Below are 22720 nucleotides of genomic sequence, written 5' to 3'. Positions count from 1 at the left end.
CCTGGGCAGGGGAAGAACAGGGGAGGACAATACAAGAAATGGTCACTGGCCAAGCCAGGTCAGCTCTGGCAGAGACAAAGGCCCCAGGCAGCCAAGCAGTCTGACCCAGGGAGGCCCGCCAAGCTAGGAAGACACCAGCAGGTTTAAACAAGAGCAGGAGGCAGAAAAGCAGGGCTCAGAGGCTCCTGGAATAACTCAAGCTGTCAAATGTAAATATCCATTCCATGACCTTGGCCAATCCCGGGCGGTCAGAAGAGGCGGAGAGGCAGGAGCCCGAAGTGAGACCAACCCAGTGGGGGTGGGAAAGGTCTAAGGAAACCGACCCTACTCTGTGTACCAATCCCGAGGGCAGCTGTGCAAGGTGGAGGGGGTGGGGCGGGAGGCAGGTGTCCAGACCCCACATCTCAGTGGTCAGTCCCTCGGCCTTCATCTGCCTCAGCCTCTACAAAACCCTCTCAGTGGTTTCAAGAGTCATCTTTCTAAAGATGAATCCGATCACACTCCTCTACTGATGAAAAACCTTCAGTGACTGCCATTGTCTGCAAACTGCAAGCTCCCTGGCATGACACAGAACAGCGGTCCCCAGCCTTTTTGGCACCAGGGACAGGTTTCATGGAAGACAATCTTTCCTCGAACCAGAGTTGGGGCGGGGGGATGGTTTTGGGATGATTCAAGTGCACTACATTCTAGCTCACCTCCCGCTGTGTGGCCTGGTTCCTAACAGGTACCGATCCATAGCCCGGAGGTGGGGGGCCCCTGACATAGAACATTCTTCCTATTCCCGCCTTAGACAATTTTTCTGACTTTCTCTCTGTTCCGCTTCACCTCTCTACACTCATGCTTCAGGCACACCGAAGGACGACAGTTTTCTAAACAGTCTTTCCAAAAGTTGTCTCTTCTCTCTCTGATGGCCCTCCCTTTTTTCTTTGCCCAGAGTAACTTCCTTTATCCCACGAGACCCCACTCTGAAGAACCGCCATGTGAAGCCTCAAGTCTCAGCATTAGACTCAAGTTGCTACGTCCTCTTTTCTCCACGGCACTTTCCACACAGTCCACAGCCTCCGCAATGCATTTTAATTAGACATAGATGCATCTCATTTATCTTTCCATCCCAATACACAGTGCACATCACAGGTGTTCAATAAATGAAGGAAGGGAGGAACAAACCAGTTGCCCGCCGTCCATCCAGGCAAGCGAGAGTTCTTAGAAAACCAATGGAAATGAGCAAGTGCACAGAGGCTAGTGAGCAGGACAGTGTGACAGAAAGTCCAGGCAGGTGGTGAGCCTTCAAAGGGCAGCAGGTGGTAGAGACCAGTCCCCTGGCAGGCCTCTTTCCACCAGGTCCCGGCACGATGCAGCACTCGGGCTGAGGCTCTAAGTGTCCAGATTGTGAAACAAAACCAGGGGTGGCCCAGCACAGTGAATGAAGTTTTAGTTACATCACAGCTTTGAAGGCTTTAGGTTTTTCTTTTATGGTTTTTAATGATTCCAGCAGGATGTTGTCTGCTCTCCAGAAATGGTGCATGCTGAGAGAGAGGGAGAGGGAACACGTGAGCGAAATGGACAAGACACGTACTGGCTGGACACAGGCAGTGCCCAGGCACCCTTAGCTTGATCACAGAAGGCTTAAGTCTGAAATGTAAAGCAAGGAGCAGGGAAGAGGAAGCAATGCTCCAGGCATAGACTAGAAACAAGTGGTTATGTTAAGAAAAGGCGAAGGCACTGAGAAGTACAGATTGGTGGTTACAAAGTAGTCATGGGGATGTAAAGCACAGCATAGGAAATACAGTCAGTCAATAAGACTGTAATAACTGTGTATGGGTACTGGAAATATCAGGGGGAACACATTGTAAAGGATATTATTATCTAACCAATGTGCTGTGCACCTGAAACTAATAGAAAATAATATTGAACGTAAACTATAATTGAAAAAAAGCTCCTTAAAGAAAAAAAAAATTTTAGAGGACACGGAGCTTTCCGCTGTTGCTTTCTGCTGCCTCCTGTTTCCTTCCAGCTGCACCAGTCGGACTTCCCGGAGACAGCCGGGCCCATCCCGTGTTGACGGTTCTTGAACACGACTCGTTAGGTTCTTCTCTTAATCAAGCAAAGCTCTCAACACTTGCCGATTTTATATGCTCAAAATTTTAGTAGCAGTTAAAATCCAATTTTCACCTTGGATTCCTAGAATGTTTTATTTGGTAGGGCAAAAAAATAAATCATTTCTCTCTACCAGGCCTCAGAAAAGGTACGAGGTTTTCATGACGGGACTCGGGCCGCTGTACCCCACGGTTTTGCTTTTGCAGGGCCACGGCCAAGAGCAGCGCCGGCCATCCAAATCGATGAAATAAATGGCCGTGCGGGTGGTACCGCGACGCTGCGTCCTTCTCAACACTGGGGCTGCACAGCACGAGACGAGGCCGCAAGGGATGAAGGCAGGCTCACAGCAAGGCACACAGTTCTGTGTGTGCCCCTGTAGTTTTTTAACCATGAGGAGCTTTCAACGTGCCGTCAGAAGCTCCACCTGTGAGATCTCCGTGGCCGTACTCAGGGCTCTCACACACGCGACCACCCAGCACCACCAGGTCCTCCCTGGATGCTGGAATGTAACTAGAGGAAAAGAAGGTAAAGGAAGGATCTCCTCTCCTCCGTGGCAGAAGGCTGCATTGGAGAGGACCACAGAGAAGAGGATGCTGGCCTTTGGAATGTCCTTCTTTCAGACTGGAACATTCTGCTTCTCCATGACACATAATCACACAGCCATAGACCGAGTCCGCCTAACTACACATTTATGCCCAGACTGAGGTGAGTGTGACAAGTTAGAAACACAAATGGAATTTCTCCTATGTGAATCATTCACCACAATTTCTGAGGAAGCCTGTCTACTGTCTCAAGGCATACCTTGTGCACAAGCAACCCAGGAGACGTGTGCTGAGTTTATAGCCCAGTGTTGAGCTAATACAAGTCAGAAAGAAAAGCCTGTCCTGTCAAACGAGCAATGTGCTGTGGCTCCTCAAAAAATTCACAGAACTCGGGGCTGCAGATGAGGGGGCCCTGGAACCCCACACACCCAGGCCGGGGCTCAGCAAATACCTGACCCGCCTGGAGCAGTGCAAGCATAATGGTGCAGGTTCTGGCAGCCAGGCTGCCTAGTCCCCTCTGGGGACCAGGAAAAGGTGACCTTTTGGATGTGTTCCACACCAAGCAGTGTGTGGGCTGGATCCCCATCTGCCCCCTCGGCTGGTGTGCTGTGCGGGTACAACCTAGAATGTGTTGTGACTGGGGCCATCTGCTAGGCCCTCAGACACGTGAAAAAGCTCAGATAAATATTGCACTGGTAAAAGGGCCACTCCATGAAGATGGCCACCATACCAAAGACTAGAATTTAGTATTACTAGTGAATGCCTTTTTGAAAATGGTAATATTGAAATACTTGTATGAATTAGCTCTATCACATAAATGTATATATAACTCATTTTATTTTATTATCATTGTACAATGAAGGATAAAATATTTTGAGTTTGAATAGAGACCGTTTTTCTCAAAGAGAATATGGCACTGAGCCAAGGAACAGGTAAAACAAAATGTTAAAATCATACAGATTCTTTAACTGCTCCTAGAGACTGCACTGGAGTCATACATGAAAGAAGAGGGGAGGCTGATGCACTGTGACTCGAGCACGAGTACGCGGGCCCGTGTTCAGGCAGGAGTTGAAACAGGACAGTGACTCACCTGCTGTGCTGCGGAGAAAGACTCCAAAGAGGTGCAGCAGCTCTAGCTACGCCAGGGTCCACCACCAACTGGGAGAGGACCCAGGGGTGGATGGGTAGGAGGGGAAGAACAGACAAAGGCAGGCCAAACACACAGGAACAGCGAGTGAGGGGGGAAATCTGAGAATGAGGTGGAGCTGAACAAGGGGGTTTTCCCAACTTGTGATTCCATTTGGATCTGAAGAGCAAAGCTAACCAAAAGACAGGGAAAAGGAAACATCCCGTTTCGTTTCTCAAAGCAAAACAAGTTTTAGATTGCTTCCAATTAAATACTTGGCATCTTCAAAATAATGGCAAACACAGAAATACTGATAAGAAAAGAAAGAGGAGGAAACAATTAAGTGTTTTTATAAATGTATAGTTTTTTCCCCATCTGGTACTTCTCAAAAGTAAGAAAGAATGATTGGAATAGAGTATTCACTCATAGGGAGAAAAAGGAAGAAATTATATTTGAGATAAACATGACCAGTGATCATCAAAGAACAAAAAAATGAAACTAGCAATTATTAAAGGCCCATTGGCTATTCTTCTCCTCAAACGAATAGCAGGAGGGAACTGAAGCTCAGCGCAGATGAGCTCTGTTCCCAGAGAGAGATGCCCTAACACAAAACAAATGCCGAGGCATCTCCACGCTCGGAAGAGTTAGTGCTTGATGAGTGAAGAAATTGCCCTTCCCACACCATCATGTTCCCAGGGGGCCCCATGAAAAGCAGTGCAGGGGAGCAGTAGCTGAGAAAACGACAAGAGCATAGCTTTCAAAGTTGGACCAACATGGACCCAAGTCCTCACTTTATCAGTTACCACCTGCATAACCGTGGGCAAAACTCTTTCAACTTCTACCTTCTTTGTCCTCCATAAAATGGAACTAAAAATGTCCAAGTTCACAGAGCTCTCAAGGGGACTGAGACAATACATCGGAGACGGAGTCTACATCAAACAGCCACACAGCCAGCATGCACTGGGCTCACACTCAGTACTGGATTCCTTTCTCCAGGGCCCCCACGTAAAAACCTGGGCTTGTTTAGCAAAGGACCAGGGAATCTACCAGTTACTTGATATACAATGCCCCTGAGTCAGCTTATGAAGAAGTAACATGAAAGTAAATAATTTAGATATAAAAAGAAGTAAAATAAGGTATTCTTATTTTACAATGCTCATGTTTTCACAAAAGTAAAAAAAAAAGGCTAGTGAAAAAAGTGCTCAGAAAATAAATGCTGTGAAGGATTTATAATTCTATGGATTTTATTTTACTTCTGCTTGAGAAGCATAATACGGTATCACTGAATGACAATAATTCAACCAGCTAAATTCAGTGCTCAAGCAGCAGATGATTTTAACTCGGGGACATCAGGATCTTTCTGGTTATGCACCACGTCTCGGTGCCAGAAGACCGAGACTAAACAGCCAAAATAGCAGAGCCGACTGTGCGTCTCCTCTGCACTAGCATCTGTGACCCAATCGTAAAACACTGGAGAACACAGGACTCCCTACCACAGATCCCAGACAACGTATGTGTCCTTCCGTGCTCACCTAGTGCTACCGACTAACGTTTGTGTGCCCCTTCCCTCCTTCCCTCAAGTTCATATGTTGAAGCCCTGACCCCTGATGTGATGGTATTAGGACATGGGGCCATTAGGAGGTAATTGGTTTTAGATGAGGTCACGAGGGTGGGCCCTTGTGATGGGATTCGTGTCCTTATAAAGAGAAGAAGAAACCAGAGCTCCTTCTCTCTTTGCCATGGTGAGGGCACAGTGAGTAGGTGGGAGCCTGCCAACCAAAAAGAGAAACCTACTAGGAAATGAATTGTCAGCACCTTGGTCTTAAGACGCCCAGTTTCCAGAACTATAAGAAAATAAATTTTGGTGGTTTAAGCAACCCAGTCTAACATATATTGTCATGGCAGCCCGAGCCACCTTATATAGATAGCAATGGTTTCTTGTGAATCCTCCATTCCCAGAAGGGATGGTCTAAGGGCCGGATGGAAGAGTAGAAAGAACACTGGAGTAGAAACAAGTAAGCCTCAGTTTTAATTCCCACCAATCACAAACTCAATATAAGATGTGAAGCAAATGAACTTACTTCTCTGGACTTGACATTCTCATCAATAAAATTTTAAGGATAGGCTAATACTCACTGATGTGCCTAAAATCTATGATTTCGTGCAGGCTCCAGTTCACAAGTGATATCCTGGGACTTATGGTGGAAGGGTGTCTTGTGTCAGGGCGAGCCTGTGAAGGTCAGTGTTCCTTAAATGTTACCTGCCTTCCCGGTTGGCGCACTGGAGCCCACGATGGCACCTGCTACCCAGTCCGAGCATCACACCCTGACCGGCACCAACTCGATCATTTATAACCAGAATGGGCCTCCTGCTCTTTACCCTGCCTCTTGCAACCCCTTTTCTGCCAGTCTATGCTTAAAAAAAGCAGCCCTCTCTTCCTGAAAGTCACCATGGCTCTTTAACAGCTCCTGTCCAGATTATACTGGAATTACTAATTATAACAAATTCCATATTATGATTATCAATAGGCAAAATATCAGAAATGACTCGAGACAGTCATGGAGATGCGGATGTTGCCGGCTTTGAGCTGTGACCCATGATAAAGTCATGTTATGGCCACGGCTGTGTCCCATAAATTATTCCACCTGTGCAGTTGCCATGCCCGCCCCCCCCCCCACACACACAGAAGTATCTTATTCCAATGTTCTGCCATAAAACTTTGAGGTATTCTGGCAAACAGAAGTTACAACCTCAGTACAACGAGACTGGCTGAGGGATGTGAATGCCATTTTTGGAAATCTTGGACTCCTTTTCACAAAAACAAGAGTGAGGTTCCTTATGGGGAAAGTTCCACTGTATGTAATGCGCGGGGTCGGTCCAAACTTCTGTCACAGCTCCTCTTTGTTCCTATCATCAGTCTTTCTGCCATGATATAAACACATCTCTCCTCTGGCAGAGCGACTTTCTGCCCATCTCCCGAGCAAAATGGTAGTTCTCCTGGCCTCTGGACCAACTATGGCTCCGAATGAAACTGGAAAACCCCACGAGAGCTCTTCAAGTCCATGTACTAGAACATTAAATATGTTTATATCCGTGTGCCAATAAGAAAGAGGGTCCAAATCTCTGAACCCTGTCACCAATGCAGCCACAGCCACATTATTTGATCAACTTGTTCTAAAGGCCTGTTGTCATAAAGGAGAATATTGTACGATGGAGCGCTGGCAGGCTCACAAGCATTGTCTCATAAGAAGAAGAGGAAAATGCTTAAATACTTCCAGATTTTCTAAAAGAACTTGTAAAAAATTTGCTTTGGCTTGAGCAGAGCATTCTTTATAAGCAAGGTTTTTTAAAAAAAAATCCACCCAGCTTTCTTTTATTAGAGTAATTAAAACAATGTTAGGTATTTGGGGGTATCTTAGACAACCATAATCCTCTGATATTTCAGGCTATTGATTTTATAAAGTATCGACTGTGACTCGGGCATTAACCGGTGGAAAGGTACCCGCATCGATTGCTGAGAGTGTATTTGTTCAAAGCCTGCTGAAGCCAGACCATGGGCTTCAAGGAATTCCAGACAACGACTTTAGTTTATGAAACGGTATTTTTAAAGTTACACCAAAGCGAAAAAAGTTTTAAAGCAACATACAGAAGGGGAAAAAATTCTGAAGCGTGAAACTTCTGAGTTGACATCTTTTCTAAAGAAACGGTCGGATTTGGGCTGCCTTTTTCCTCCACCTCCACAATGATATGAGCGTTTTAAAAGTCTACCAGGCTGTGATGTATGTGTCTTGTTATTCTTAGATTGCAAAAAGCGTAATTAAGTATTGGCATGACTGTATTTCTGACATGTTAATTCCTATCAGCCATTCCTTGCAGCAAAACAACCCAAGTCACATCATAAATCCTAGTACTACATGGTGAAAATACAAAATTTATTTTAAGTTCCATTACCAAGAATGTGTCTAAAAAAGATATATTTGTATCGAGGGAGGAAAGAAAGATGGGCACACAGGCATGGTTACTATTACTATGGCAACCAGATCACTCTCAAATGATAAGCATAAAAGACCTCTTCTCCCCAGTGCTTATTTCTACAACTGAACTGGGAGAAACTTTTCTGTATTAAACTTCAATGTCTGTCAGTTTCCTTTTTGTCTACGTAGAGCTACCGAAAGGAACAAAAACCATTTTGGACCTCACAGCATGATGTACATTATAACACGTGCTTCACTTGGTTAAGCTTTCAGTTTTCTGTGTCGTATCCAAGTACACAGAGCTCAAAACTAATAATTACTTGTGGTCTGGTTGCTAATAGTGTAGATAAACTGAATGCCATGATCATACTAATAGCCTTTTCTAGTTCTCTGCAAGCAGGAAATCATGTCTGTCCTGACCACTGCCCTGCCACTTGGCAGGAACATTTACAACTCACCTGAGAACCACTTGCTTCCCCCCTAATCCCGGCTCCCCAACTGTATGAGTCAGCTGGGGCTGCTATGACAAAGTATTACACCATAGATTGTGACAGAGGTGGGGTAGGGTAGGGGCTTGAACAACAGACATTCATTTCCTCATCGTTCTGGAGAGTCAAAATCCGACATCCAGGTGCCAAGTACAGTCAGTTCTGGTGAGGACCCCCTCCCTGGCCTGCAGGAGGCCGCCCCCTTGCTGTGTCTCCAACACTCGAAGACAGCAAGCTCGCCGTGTCTGATAAGAACACTACTGCCATGGTATCAGGGCCCCCCATACACACATGACCTCGTTTAATGTTAGTTATCTCCCCAGAGAGTCTATCTCAAAATGTAGTCACAATGGGGTTAATGCTGCAACACAGGAATTTTGAGGGGGACCACAGTTCAACCATAACACTGCCATAAAGCTGACAGTGAGACAGGGCCATGGGACCCATTCCGTGTCCTCGCAGTACCTCTCTTCTTTTTCTGCAGAAACCAAGGAGGCTGTGTGTTCTAGGTAGCCCTGCGGTAACATGGTGAAACTGCCAGCAGCCCGAGTCCCCGAGGGATGTGCAGCACCCAGCCCCCTGCTCACCTGTGAGACATCTGGCGTGTACAGAATGGAAGCATTTGTTGTGTTTATTACTATAGCACAACTGAGCCTAACCTGACTAATGCTCACGTATTTATGAACTTCTCATCTGTGCCCGGCACTGAGCTCAGTTCGTAAGAGTCCTGCCCTCGTGAAAAGGACAAGCTTAAGGGGAAGAAAAAAAGGCAAAAAATCAATAACTTTAAGATGCTTAATTCAAAATGGTCTGATGGATTAAAAATACAATAAGAAGTCAGGAAGGAGCCCTGGCTGGTATGGTTCAGTGGATTGAGTGCCGACCTGTGAACCAAAGGGTCGCTGGTTCAATCCCCAGTTGTGGCACATGACTGGGTTGTGGGCCAGGTCCCCAGTAGGGGGCGAGAAAGAGGAAACCACACATTAATGTTTCTCTCCTTCTCCTTTCCTTCCCCTCTAAAAATAAATAAAATCTTTTTTTGTTGTTTTTAAGTATATTTTATTGATTATACTATTACACTTGTCCCATTCCCTCCCCCCGCCCTTAATTCCTCTCTGCCCTGCACACTCCCTCCCACAATAAAATCTTTTTTAAAAAAAGAAGTCAGGGAGGAGAGAGCAATGTGGGTCAGAGGGGGACCAGAAAGTTTTGGGCAGGTGCTGACACCTGAGAGGAGTCTCACAAGTCGGGGTGGATTTGAGAGAACATTCTAAGTGTTTGACTATGTTCGATGTTTGCAGTTTGCTCGGCCCACGAGCCTGTGCATCTGTGAGCATCAGTGGCGTCTAAGGTTGTGGAGAAGAGAGATGTTGACATCGTCACAGTCAGAGGACTGTGGGGCTAACAGAGTCCTCTCAGCCAAACCAGTTATTTGTAAAATAAAGACACTGAGGGCCAGAGAATGGAATGGCGCATTTGCCAAAATGGAAAAAAGAGCAATCGACTTGGAAATAACAACGCAAGCCTGTCCCTACCTCTGTGAGCCTCAAGTTTCACTTAAGTAAATGGGAGACAAGAATACCTACTTTCCCTTGTTTTGAAGTTGTTCTGAAGGTCAAGTAAGGGCATAAATGTGAATGTTCTCTATCAGCTATCAACTTTATAAAAAATATACTGTCCTCCTAAGATGCCTGCCCCCAAGCCACAGAATGTTAGGACCATTTTCTTTTTTTTTTAAATCTGTATTGTATTTTTTCCCATTACCTTTTAGTTCTTAACAACTCTGTTCAAGTTTGCACAATCAAAACCAGTCCTCTACAAGGTGATCGCCTTGAAGGCACCGCTACCTTTGTTCAAAATATTTAAAACTCCTCTGTCTGGATTTCAGAATCCTCTTCAGGTCTACAGACATGTTATTTTAAACATCCTCAATGGTAGCAAAGCAAAGCTCCCGAAGGCTGCATTGACTTCTGGGAGTTTCAGATTCACTGAGGATACAGTGTAACAAATGAGGGAGCTGCCAATGAGGAGAGCGAAGAAACAGTTCTGAAACAGTCCTTCAAAAACAGGAATTTCAAAGTTGTTTATACAACCGCAGTATTGCTAGAGTGAAAGCACAGTCTCATAAAGAGATCTTATTGCAACAGAATCTCCAACTTTATATATAAATTCATTTAAACACAAAAAGAGACAAGAGGAGAAAGAAAACTGGAAGGAAAGACGGTCATCGTGGTCGGGGCAGGTGCAGGGTGGAGCAAAGCAATCACTTTGTTGTCTCTCAACACAGGGAGATGCTGCCATGTTCACTACAGTTTTATGGCTCAGATTCCAGAGGACTGGATGGCGGGTTCTTTTTTTTGTTTTTTTTTGGTTTTTGGTTTTTTTGTGTTTTAGTAAACCAGATGATTCCACTTCATGTGGATAAGTCTCAGTTCCAAAGCATCATGTAGACCTAGACACATCAGACCCTAGAAATACCAGCTGTGACTCTTGAAACATTTTTGTAATTCATAGAGCCTCAATGAACCATCAATTCAAGCCATGGTCTCTTAAAACTACTTCCAACATGCTCAGAACTATCATCTTCTCACAAATGTAGCGACCACAGGATCTTGCCACCTTGTCAGTATCAGAAATGATGTAACATACTTCCACCCCGGACTTCCCTATAATTATTTCCAACGCCCATTCTTCTGCAAAAGCAAGAATGTAATTATTAATAGGTACCTTATTTCAGTCAGTCCGAGAGGTATAAAATACAGACATTTGCTATCTCACGTCACGATCAAGGCATTTTCATTGCCAGTAAAACAAAGAAGGGCTGAGAGGATGGGCGTGGGAAGGACCAGAGACGCATGGACTTGAGAGTCTACGAAACAAGCCAGGGTAAGTGAACGCTCGAGGCTAATGCTAGCCCCGGTAAAGACTGATATTAGGCAGTAGGAAGGGTAATGTCTGGGTCATCACCCGTTCTCTGAAGTGCGCTACTTCAGTTCTAAGAATCTGTGTTTTGATTATCCTAACAGCTCAGTCCCACATTCTCAATCCAAACAAAGCCAGCAGGCCTCCCTGCCACTTGGCAGGAGCCCAGCAACCTGCAGACGTGTTCTCTTTCCCGTGCGGCATTTCCCCCTTTGGATACAATCCTCGTCTTGGACTCCAGGGGCCAAGGCCCCTGCACCACGCGGCCGGTCTGGCAGGGCTTTCAGGAGCGGGGCCAGCCAGCACCGCCGAGCTCCAGGCACCTATCACTGAGACGTGGGTCACACCTTCGGCGATACCTCCGCTGCTGACACAGGTAAGGTTTGGCAAGGATGGCCGTGGTAGAGCCACCGGAGACAACCAGACTCACTCGCACTCAATTAAATATTTCTTAGATGATGCCAAAGGAGCATTTAAGTGGGACACTGAAGAAAAACCCAGATGGCACAGGAAGGGCCTGGTGTTAATGACTTATTCCACCTGAAGGAGGCCAAGCTTCAGTAAATTCCATCAGCACACCCTAGCAGGGCTCTCTGCTCGTGGCGGGAAGGCAGACGTCTGGTTGCTCCAGCCCTGCCTTCCTTAATCATCGCCCAGCAGCACCTCAGCAAGATGAAGTTCGTCTGGGAAGGTCCTGCCCTAAGAGCCCGTGAGCTGGGGAAACAGGTAACATGCACACCTGCTGACCCAGCCGGGCTGACTCGGCTCTCCTCCCCACACAAAGGATGCCGCGTGCAGGAGAGACTAAAGTCCCCAGGAAGTGTTTTACAGTTATTCTTTCCTCAGACCTCTCATCTATTTACGTCATTTTGGTCTCCGTATAGGGAAATGACCCATGTGAAAGTGTTGCAATCATTCTGGCATTATCCCCGTCAGAATAAAACTATTCTTTCATCATAGCTTTAAGCCTTGCCTCAGTAATACTCTTACAGTCGGGGCAAAGGGGAGTCTTTGTAAATTAAATAACGGGTTTCCGAGCGGCACTTACTATCCCAGCTCCCTGAATGAGTACTAAGTTCACTGTCCACCACTGGGCAGCGATGGTGAACATCTACTGCCCGTCTCCGCACCCACATCTGCCTCGGCGCATCCACCTCTCTTTCTCCCGCCGCGTGGGATTGGCACGCCTGCCGTCTGTCTCCCTGCCTTCTCACTGGCTTCTGTGTGGTGCGGACCAAGAAATATTTTTCTTCAAAGCCCAGCGGCAGAAGTATGGAGACTTTTTTTCAAAAAGTCCTTTCAGCCATGTAATTAGGATACTTTCCACTTCAATGAGCTCACACGTTCCTGTTAATTTCTCCATGATGCCTATTTAAAAAAATTTTTTTAAACAAAAGCTAAGTGCATCTGGCCCTTCAGAATGGTGTGCGCGTGTGTGTATTCCAGTACTAAGGTTTAGAGCTTGATGATGTTACTGAGTTTATCTGCCAAGAGACCTATCTCCAATTAAATAATCTTTTTCTCCAATGGCCCATTCTGTTTCCATTCTTCCCATCCAAAGAGAACGGCTGGAACAACTTCTGAAAGTTCTGAGGGGATCCCGACCAGTTCTCATGTCACTTTAACTCAGTTTGGCCTCAGGTCTTATTATTTATATGATTGGTAATTGAAGGAAAGAAAGGCTTTTCCAGTGGTTTCACAATTTCACATCCAGTCCTGATCCTTTCTTCCTAATCCACGTAAAGATTATTTTCTCCTATAGAATACCTATTAAGGAATTTAATCTTAGAGAGTTTGTCTCTTACGTGTTTATTTCTTTTTTTTTTTTTACTGTTATGGGCGATTTTATGGCTGCAAACTATAAAGGTGGGTTTGTGTATTATTTGATCGTCTTTATCATGTAAGAGTGCCATACTAAAAATATCTCTGTTTACCTCTTTTCAGGTTTTCCAGTATTTTTGTTCTTCTTAGTTCATTTGGGTATTCAGATGTGGCATTTTCTGGTCTTTTGGCATTTGCAAATGGTCTTGAATAATTTTTTTGTCTTGTCCTGCAATGCCTATGAGTAACAAAGGATTGCGACCCCCCCGCCCCGCCCTTGAGCAAAAGAGCATCTGACAGCCAACTGGGCAACAGCAGACCCAGCATGGGAGATGGGCCTTGAACCCCACACCATGATCTTGACCTCTTCACAGACAAGGCCTTTTCATACCACCTGGCATCATTCAGTAATAGAAATATTTACTTCCAGCAATTAGGCAACAAATAAGACATGTCTGAAACAAGCAAAACCTCAGATGCCAAATAAGTTTCAAATCTGGATCACAGTTTAAAGCAAAGGGGACCCTGCACAGTGGGACGGGTGAATGTATATTCAATGTCCCTATGGTTTGAAATTAGATTAGAGGGATATTTTCTGAAATTTGACCTCTTCTTATTGATGAACACTAGCACGGGAACATTCCAATTTTAATTGCATGAAAACATGAGATTACCCTGAAAGTGGCTGTGAATTGTAGCCACTAGAGATGCAGCTCTAACTTGACCTATACAGTGAGCAAATGCCCCAAAACGTTTGCAAATACACACGGTGGACCTCTCTACTCCAGGCAGCACAAATGCCTAACTCTGCCAGAGCTGTCGCCTGTCAAGTACTTGAACTTGATTTACATTCAAGAATCCCATTCCTCTAAGCCACCCCATATATTTATTTATGTCTATTCTTTTAATACTTTGAATTTAATGATGTCTGTACCCAGTCCGATTCACATGAAAATCAATACTTTATATGATATTAAGAACGAGACATTATTTTTAGGACTCTGAAAGATGAAACATCAGTTTCTACGATAGGAAGGATACCCCCCACCCCCAGTCCTTGACACTCCGTCAAGGTGAAAAACATTATAGTTCTTTCCAGTTCCATTATTCCTGCTCTCTTCTCTTTATATGCATGCCAGAGAAATGTCCTCTGTGCTCACACACCTAACTGTCATCACTAGATCCACTCACTGACCGCTGTGTTTTTCCCATTAGTCCTCTCTCCCTCTATCTCTAACACAGCACTGCCGTCCCTGACTGATATCCAGGAATAAACCATGCTGATGTCAATCGAGAATGAGGCTGCTTAAAACAAGATGTAGCTACTCATCCTCACCTCGCAATCCTCCCCCAGGGGCCAGTGAATCAATCAGAGCGAGCATTTGTCTCATTTCTGAAGCAAGGAAACACAGAAGAGCCCAACTCATCACCATCTTTTCCTTGGTAACAGCCTGTAATCAAATCCTGATGCTCGATGCTTCGCACAAGCCCTTTGTTTTCATCCCTTTGTTTTCAACGTCTCTCCTAGATCGGACCCTGGCCATTTCCCTCGAGGACCAAGGCCACCTTTTCTTCCCTGACCTCCTCCTGTCTACCTCATACCTGCCCACCCGCCCTATTCATTCACAAGTTGCAACATTTTAAAATCTTTTGTAGAAATTCACGGATTATACGAACGTTACAACTTGTAAGTTCAGCTTTCAAGTTACAGTATTCCACAGGCACATGTCAAGGTTACTGCTGTTCAGTTCCAGATGTCCACAACAAAGCAAACATTGCCATAGAAGTGAGTCACATGAATGCGTTGGTTTTCCAGTGCACAGAAAATGATATTTACAATATCCTGTCGCCTATCAAGTGTGCAGTAGCAATATGTCTAAAACATATCTTAATGAAAAATACTTTATCACTCAAAAACGCTAACCACCACTCAAGCCTGTTACAAAAACAGTGCCAGTAGACTTGCCCAAGGCAGGGTTGCCAGAAACCTTCAATGAAAAAAAATTCTGTATCTAGGAAGCACAATGTAATGAAAACAATAGAAGGGAGTGTGCCTGTGTTTGTGCATCCAGAACATTTTAACATCCCCCTTTATTACTCACTAGAAAATTTCCAATATGCTGAGCTATCCAAAGAATACTACACGATCTCTCGTATGTCCACTTCCCATAGCCAAAATTTGTTAGTTTTGCAATGTTTGTGTGCATTCATTGGCACATAAATTAGAAACATCATGGCATTTTACTCCTAAAATTTTCAGCCTTACCTCTCAAGAACAAGGCCACTGCCCCACAAACCCTAACACTATTATTACCCCTAAAAAATTAGTAATTCCAAAATATCACCTAATATCTAGTCCATACTTCAATTTCCCCAATTGTTCCCAAATATTTTCTAGAGGAGGTCTTTTTCTTAAATAAAAATCACAATTTGTTTAAGGTTTATACATTACATTTGTTGTTGTGATTCTTTCGTTTCTTTCTAGAAAAGTCATTCTAGTTTTTTTCCATTATATGATTTTTTTTTGGAAAAACCAGGCAACAATATCCTACATTATGAATCTGTCTGATGGCAATGGGTGGGGGTTATATTTTTAGCTTGTGTCTTTACCCTCGGGGTTCCCTAGAAGCTGGAGGTTAAGTAGAAAGGCTTGATTAGATTCAGGTTAAACAGTTTGGGCTAAAACACTTTTAGGGTGATGTGCACACTTTGTACTATATCACCTCAGAAGGCACATAACGCCGGTTGTCCCACTTTTGATGACTCCGAGTTGGATCACTTGATCAAGCGGGCTTCACACCCCTTGTTCTTTGACACCGAGTCACTCCTCTGGCACCGGGCCTCGGGCTTAAGAGGCCTCGCGTCTGTACAAACACCTGCCAGGGATCCCGGGCTGTCACACGTCTCCAGTCTCGCTGACACTTCTCCCTCGCCCATTTCTCGCCAAGTTCTCTTTCCTCTGTTCCACTGTTCTCCCCCTCTTCTCTAGGACTTTGCTTTCCTAACCCACTGCCCATTTTCCTCCATCATCCAAGCAGTTCATGAAATTCTACTCTGCGGAGCTTCCCTGAATTTAAACACATTAACCACAGTTCATGCTGGGTTCTCAACCCCCCAGCTGACTGCCTAACTATTAGAATGTGCACAGAAACAAGGGCTATTTCTGCTGGATTTGTTTTGTATGTGCTCTCTTACTGCAATGCATAAACATGGATGCTTACCGACACCTCTATGGCATTAAAAGTCTCAACAGTCGAAATCTGCAGCTAATAAAGACTATTGCCATGAGCAAAGCACTATTGAGCACTTATGCAGTTGTTTTTACCATTTATTTAAAATCTACCTATACCCCCCTCTGCAGCTGTGTATATGAGCCAACCACAGCAAGAAAGCACAAATGTTTGCAAACATCTCTGTAGGATATATTTTACATACTATTAACTATGCGCCATGAATATGTTTTTCTAATGCCTGGGTCATCCTAATTGCACTAATCAACTGGGCGATTAGAGGCACCTAGCAATGTGTCTCACCAACAAGAAGACAAACTGAGGATGCTCATTGAGTGTCTACTGAGGATGTTTTCTGACAACAGGCCTTACTCTGCAGCTTCTTGTCAGGGATGACACATGCAAAAGGAATTAAGAACAGAGGTCACTGTCTGCACCATCCGGACTAAAAGTCAGAGAGAGAGGCACGCGGATCAGGCACAAGTATCCCACCGAATCTGAATTATCCAAATAACTCCACCAATTAGCCAATTCATTTTGATTACATAGTCCATCTTAGGCTTAAAAGTAAATCATTTTTTAAATCTTTTTTAGTTAGCAATCATCTGCCCAATATTACACAAGAGTAACAAGTTTGCGAATACTTCATTTTCTTGCTTTTTTTTTTTTCATCTGTGTTCCAACTTGGAAACTGGGGAGAAAGGCACTGGGCACACAGTTTTAAAAGGATCTGCTTTTTCCTGTCTCATGACCAGCCTCAGCTGGAATGACTAAACAATGCAAACAGCACCAAATCCATCCTCTCTCTCCAAGGCTGGTCCAGGGCAAAACTGTGAAGTGCATAAAGTTCATCTTCAGCTCCACTGCCCCTATAACAAGCTGCTATCATCACAAGAATCCAGACTTTAGCTCTAAGCTAAATTTCAACTGATGCTGTTCCTCCTCCCAGAAGTGTTTGCTTAAACTTGGGTCTTCAACTGACAAACGAAAAGCTGTGGCAAGTTTGGGAGCTGTTTCAAGTCTCTGTAGGCAGACAAAGGTTGTGTTTGGGGAGACCAACCTTGCCTGTCTTACTGGAATTATGCAATGCAAGTAATCACCTACTCTGACTATTTGTAAGTTTGACGCTACAGATAAATCAGTGTCTTCTAAGTAAATATTTGCATACTTCTATAACATTTGCAAAGCAATGTTCATGTTACCTCGTCTAATCTTAATAAAGCCCCATATTCTTGTCTCCACCATACAGATAAGAAAGCTGGTTCCCCACCACCACGTCCTGGGCCCACGGCTCTAGCCAAGATCTTCTGACTGCACGTGGGTGCTCTTTCCATGCAGGCCTACGAACCAGCTCCGCCTTCCTCCCCTGGGAGAAAGGTGAGAGGCCTACCACAGACCTGCCCAGCACCTGAAAGTATCTTCCAGGTTTCTAAAGCAATAATGATGGTTTCTTACTACCCCAAAATGTTTCACACACACAATATTTCTTTCAAAATTCAGGTAAGGGCAGAGGTATAATAAATGCATCTCATCTACTCTTCTTACATGAGGCTGAAGCCAGAATCAAATGACGGGAGGAGAACCGCAGGACCAAGCTAGGTCATTATCACATAACCCCAAAGCAGGTCGCACCAAGTGGTTCAGGTAAAAGAGCCAATACTTCTGTTGCCTCCACTATGCACTTTCAAGGATGAGTTTTAAAGAAAAAGCAGCCTTCCTCCTTCTTTATGAAATAGATATAGGCCTAACGTTACATGTAAATCCAGAGATGTTTAAAACATCTCACTGCACTTCAAATTACTCAGTTATTGCCATTCTAGTTATGATTTTTTATAAGGAAAAAAATGACAAATTCTGATTGCATTCAAAACTCAACTATACCTATCCACCTGTAACTACTATAAAAAGGCCTAAGTATTTTGAGCACTTTGCAGAATCCGCAGATCACCTTAACTGAAAAACATAAACGACCGTCACAGCCTTCCAGCAGCATTTTGGGAAATTCGCCACTTAAAATTATTCATAGATCAGCAGTTGGCAAGTTTTTTCTGTGAAGGGCTTTGCTGACTGTATGTTAGGGTTTACAGATCATATGATCTCGTTGAGACGAAGTAATTCTATGTCCAGACCATGAAAGCAGGGCAGGCAATATGCAAATGAGTGGGTGTGGCTGTGTTCCGATCAAACTTTATTTACAAACACAGGCCCAAGGGCCAGTGTGCCAACTCCTTCCACAGAAAACCATTTCACCGAGCCTGGTTTTCCTGGGAAAATGAGCCCTTTTCTAGGAAGCGAACACACAGGCTGGGCAGCGCGGCTCACCTGTGACCCGACGGTCTCCTGGAAGCACCGGCCAAGCTGGGTCTTCGCGGCCACGGGGTAGACGTGGGGGATGACTTGCTGGTGGGAGTAGGTGGAATGCACCGTCTGGGTCTTCTGGACGGTCTGGGTCTTCTGGACGGTCTGGGTCTTCTGGACGGGGTGCCCTTGGTAGGAGATCTGGGACTGGCCTGGCTGGCCTTCTTTCGCCTTCTGTCCTGTTGGGCCGTCGATTCGTGAAACCTGATGGATCTGGACTGAAGCCTCGGGAGGGTGCTTCACGTGGATGTTGACTATGTTGGGAGGAAACTTCACTGAAACGGAGTGGGAGGAAAACCTGTCAGTCGTGAACAACTCACAAGAGCGTCGGCATGAGAGTAAATTTCACACGCGTGCACACACACACTGACATGCACATATGTTGTACATAGGCTAAATTATACATACGGACTGTGTACATATATTTGCTGCATAGCCATCGACATCAGTGAGAATAAAAGGGTACACTTAAAAATTAAACCTGAATTTATAGATTTTAAAAACTAAACTAATCATAAAGAGAAATTCAAACCTCGCATAGTAACATATTCATAAGGTAAAAATATTTTTAATGAAACTATTAAATTCCTGCAGCTTGTGGTCATAGGGAGGTACATTTGATCAAATGATAGCAATGAAGACTCAAGAGTTGGATTATTTTTTAATTTCTCATGAAGCCTCAAAGTTGTAGGATATATCTTTCTACACAAAAAGGAAATACAGTTTCATAAAGCACAATTCTCTAACGCTTCAATAACACATTGTAGATACACTTTGGTGCTTACTGGGACACAAACGCAAAATATCACAGTGTGATATTTTATATCCGTAACAAGGTTTATTTTGTGCCGTTTTCAAACAAAATTTCATCCTCTGAGGCAAATATTCGGGTTCTAAAGAATAACAGCCAGTAACACTCTCTGACCCCTTAAAAAAAAATTGCGCCTGTTAGAGGTGCCAGGGTTAAAAGAATGAATGAGTCATAGAATGTCTGAGCTCCAAGTGACCTAGTTTACCTTCCTCTGCAGATGAATAAATCGAAGCCCGGGGAGGTTCAGTGACCGTTCAGAACTAAAACCAAGCACTCTTCAACAACTGCGTAGACGTGGGATCCACGGCAGGAATGGCGTGGTCACCAGTGCTTTAACGCTGGAAGGGCCGGAACACTCCCTGTGTGTCTTCCCGGTCCCCGGGCCCGGCCAAAGCAGGGGCAGGCACCTCACCAGCTCTCGGTGCTCAGAGGCGTCAGAGGAGGCCAGGCTCCTCTGTTGTTTCCATTTCTTAGATACCAAATCTCCACGGCCTCATAAGCCCTGCAGCCGCATACCTGGGCCCACATTCTGTCCCCGCTGTCATTTCTCAGGCCACACATCACATGCTCCTTTCTGTTCTAACACCAGCCCTGGCCATCTGCAGATACTTGGCTTCTCTATGAGTCTGGCAGGTCAGCAGAGGCCTGGCAATCTGGCAAAGTCAAAATAATACGCTTACCTTTGACTCCTTGCTGACCATTCATGGTCAGAGGCAAGGTATGTGTGGAGTGGACGACGTGCGTTCCCAAGGCCTTGCCTGGTGGCTGGGAATGCTGATAAAGCTTGGGCATGCTGGCACCGTGGACCGGGATCTGACAGAGCTTCCCTGTGAAATTCGGCGGGCACTGGCATTTGTCCCTCGAGCTGCACTGGCCACCATTCATACATGGAAGATGGCAAATTACTGAAAGGGAAAAGAGAAATTGCAGAGAACTGGTTAGTTTCTCAAATGCTAAGTAACAGCTCCCAAAACACACGGCCCCATTACAGCCATCATAGTTCCACTGACTTCCAAGGCAGTGAACAAAGAACTAACTACACCATGGCAAAAAAAAAAAAAAAAGAAAGAAAGAAAGAAAGAGAAAAAAGTCTCCATTATTCACTATCTTTTTCTTTCCCTCTTGAGTCTTTAACTCTCCATTGGCCTGTGGTGTCCCCCCTCAACAATGGAACCAACTCCTGGGAAAAGGCATGTACGAAGGAGCCACTCGGGGCTGTCATCTGTCACAGTGTCCTTTCCAGTATCTCTTGTGTTCCGTACTTACTTTCTCCTACTTAATTCCTCATTTATTAGCAGTCTCCTTAGATTATAAACCCTTGAGAAAAAAAGGGTATGTCTGGCTTAGTGACCTCTCGATCCTCAGAACCTAAAATAATGCCTGGTACACAGTGGACACTAAATATTTCCTCAAAGAATAAACAAGGAAACAAATGAGGATACTTAAAAATAGTCTCTGTTGGGAACATAATCTGAAACACACTGAACTGAGTGCTGCTCCCTCATGTGGGGGCAGCACAGTGTGAACCCTGGTTCACCAGAATTGGCAGTCTCTTTGGGATGACAAGACCACAGTGAAACTAGAAGGTGCAGAGTGATCAGTAGTTTGGAATTTTATTTAGAATACCAAAAGATAAAAGGGCGTATCAGGTAAAGAATTTTAAGAGGAGTTTTACATTCTGATGAAATTCAGCTTGTGGCCAACTTCTTTATCACTAATGAATTCTTCCCATCGGCCTTTAAACAAGAGCAGTTTTCCACCAGCTTAAAAAATTAAAAACCCTCAACTCCATCTCCTTCCATTTGCTACTGCGTTTAAATCCTCTCCTCCATGATCAAACTGTCTGTCCACTTCTCCACGCATTGCAATCTGGCATGGCCAGGTGGTGGTCCCCCACCTCACCCCTCTGCCACGAACACTGCTCTTCCTAAGGTCACTAACGGTCTCCGAGTTGCTAAATCAAAAGGACAGATTGCAGTCTTCCCTTGGTTTCTACAACATCTGGCTCATCTATTCTGCCCCTTCCTCTTTGCCCAGTCCATCTTAATGTTCTTTGCAGAATCCACTCTTTGCTTGTCCTTTAACACCAGTGTGCTTTAAGATTGAGTCTTAAAATCCTCTTTTTTACTCACTCTATACACTCTTCCTCTACGATTTTGCCCTGTCCTATGCCGACGTCTTCCAAATCTCTACTTCCTAGTAAGGGATGTCTGATACGCTCCAAACCATCGACTACTATGTATCTCCATATACATATTCCACAGACATCTCAAACTTGAAATGTCCAAAACATTAACTCATCTTCTTCCCCCTAATGCCCCCATTCACCGACGAGGGGTCCTTAACAGAAACCTGAGTGCAGCGCCATCTATCCCTTCACCCGTCCAACCATCCTCCCTGGCAGTTCTCCATTCTACACATCCATCATATGTGTGCACTTCTTTCCCATCCCAGGGTCCCTGTGCCCTCTGAAACCTCATCACTTAGGAATCCAATGTCATTCCCTACAATCCAGCTACATGGAGCTTTACTCAGTTCCTCAGGGCATAAGGCCCCCTTCCCCCACTCAAGCTTTATCTACACTGTGTCCCTGACCTGGAACACTCATTCTGTTCAGGCACCCTCACCTGGTGAACTCTTATTTATCTCTTAGACCCTGCTTAAACCTCACTTCCTCTAGAAGCACTGCCCACTGCCCCTCATCTAGGTTTGATGCCTATCTACGCTTCCACGGACCCTCATTAACTGCTCATCACGCCACTGAGCTTACTGCATTACAAGTGTCTCACAACCTTTCTGTCCACCTCATTCAACTAGAGCTCTGTGGGGTCAGGGGTGTTACCTTGTCTTGTTTACCCCTAGAATGTAACTTAGCTTCTAGAATAAATGCTGCCGCTCAAAAAAATACTGGATGAAAAATGTATGCCTACCACTTTCAAATACCATTTGAGGTAGTACAGAAGATTCAGTCCCAGCCCTTAGGAATGTAAGAGCTGGCCCTGGCTGGGTAGCTCAGTTGGTTACAGCACCGTCCCAATACACCCAGGTTGTAGGTTCAATCGCCCATCAGGGCATATACAGGAATCAACCCATGAATGCATAAATAAGTGGAACAACAAAATTGATGTCTCTCTCCCCCTCCTCCCTCCTCCCTCCACCCACCCCCTTTACTCTCTCTCTTAAAGCACTTAAAAAACAAAAATGAGAGCTAACTGGGGAGATTAGATAATAACACATGATAACTGAAAACAGATCAGCAAGTAAGCAACAATTGGAAAATATAAACTATAAACCCTGTGGAACTTCAGAGAACAGGAGAGTCATTTCTGTTAAGTCAAGATAGACTTTATA

General features: G+C 44.7%; 1 protein-coding gene across 13 annotated transcripts in view; it reads right to left on the bottom strand.

Moving 5' to 3' along the window:
- Positions 1-22720, bottom strand: part of LTBP1 (latent transforming growth factor beta binding protein 1) — a 365380-nt gene that overhangs the window by 153003 nt on the left and 189657 nt on the right. For 12 of the 13 annotated variants that reach the window (XM_036027834.1, XM_036027833.1, XM_036027829.1 and 9 more), the window contains 2 exons: positions 20050-20274; positions 18523-18833 (listed from right to left, as the gene is read on the bottom strand). In XM_036027834.1, coding sequence (XP_035883727.1) covers positions 18523-18833; positions 20050-20274 — 536 coding nt within the window. The remainder of the gene's footprint in view (positions 1-18522; positions 18834-20049; positions 20275-22720) is intronic. The other variant, XM_036027830.1, reaches the window with a different exon arrangement.

The sequence above is a fragment of the Phyllostomus discolor genome, chromosome 6, assembly GCF_004126475.2.
Source record: "Phyllostomus discolor isolate MPI-MPIP mPhyDis1 chromosome 6, mPhyDis1.pri.v3, whole genome shotgun sequence".
NCBI classification, from domain to species: Eukaryota; Metazoa; Chordata; class Mammalia; order Chiroptera; family Phyllostomidae; genus Phyllostomus; species Phyllostomus discolor.
This window is presented reverse-complemented; position numbering and strand designations above follow the sequence as displayed.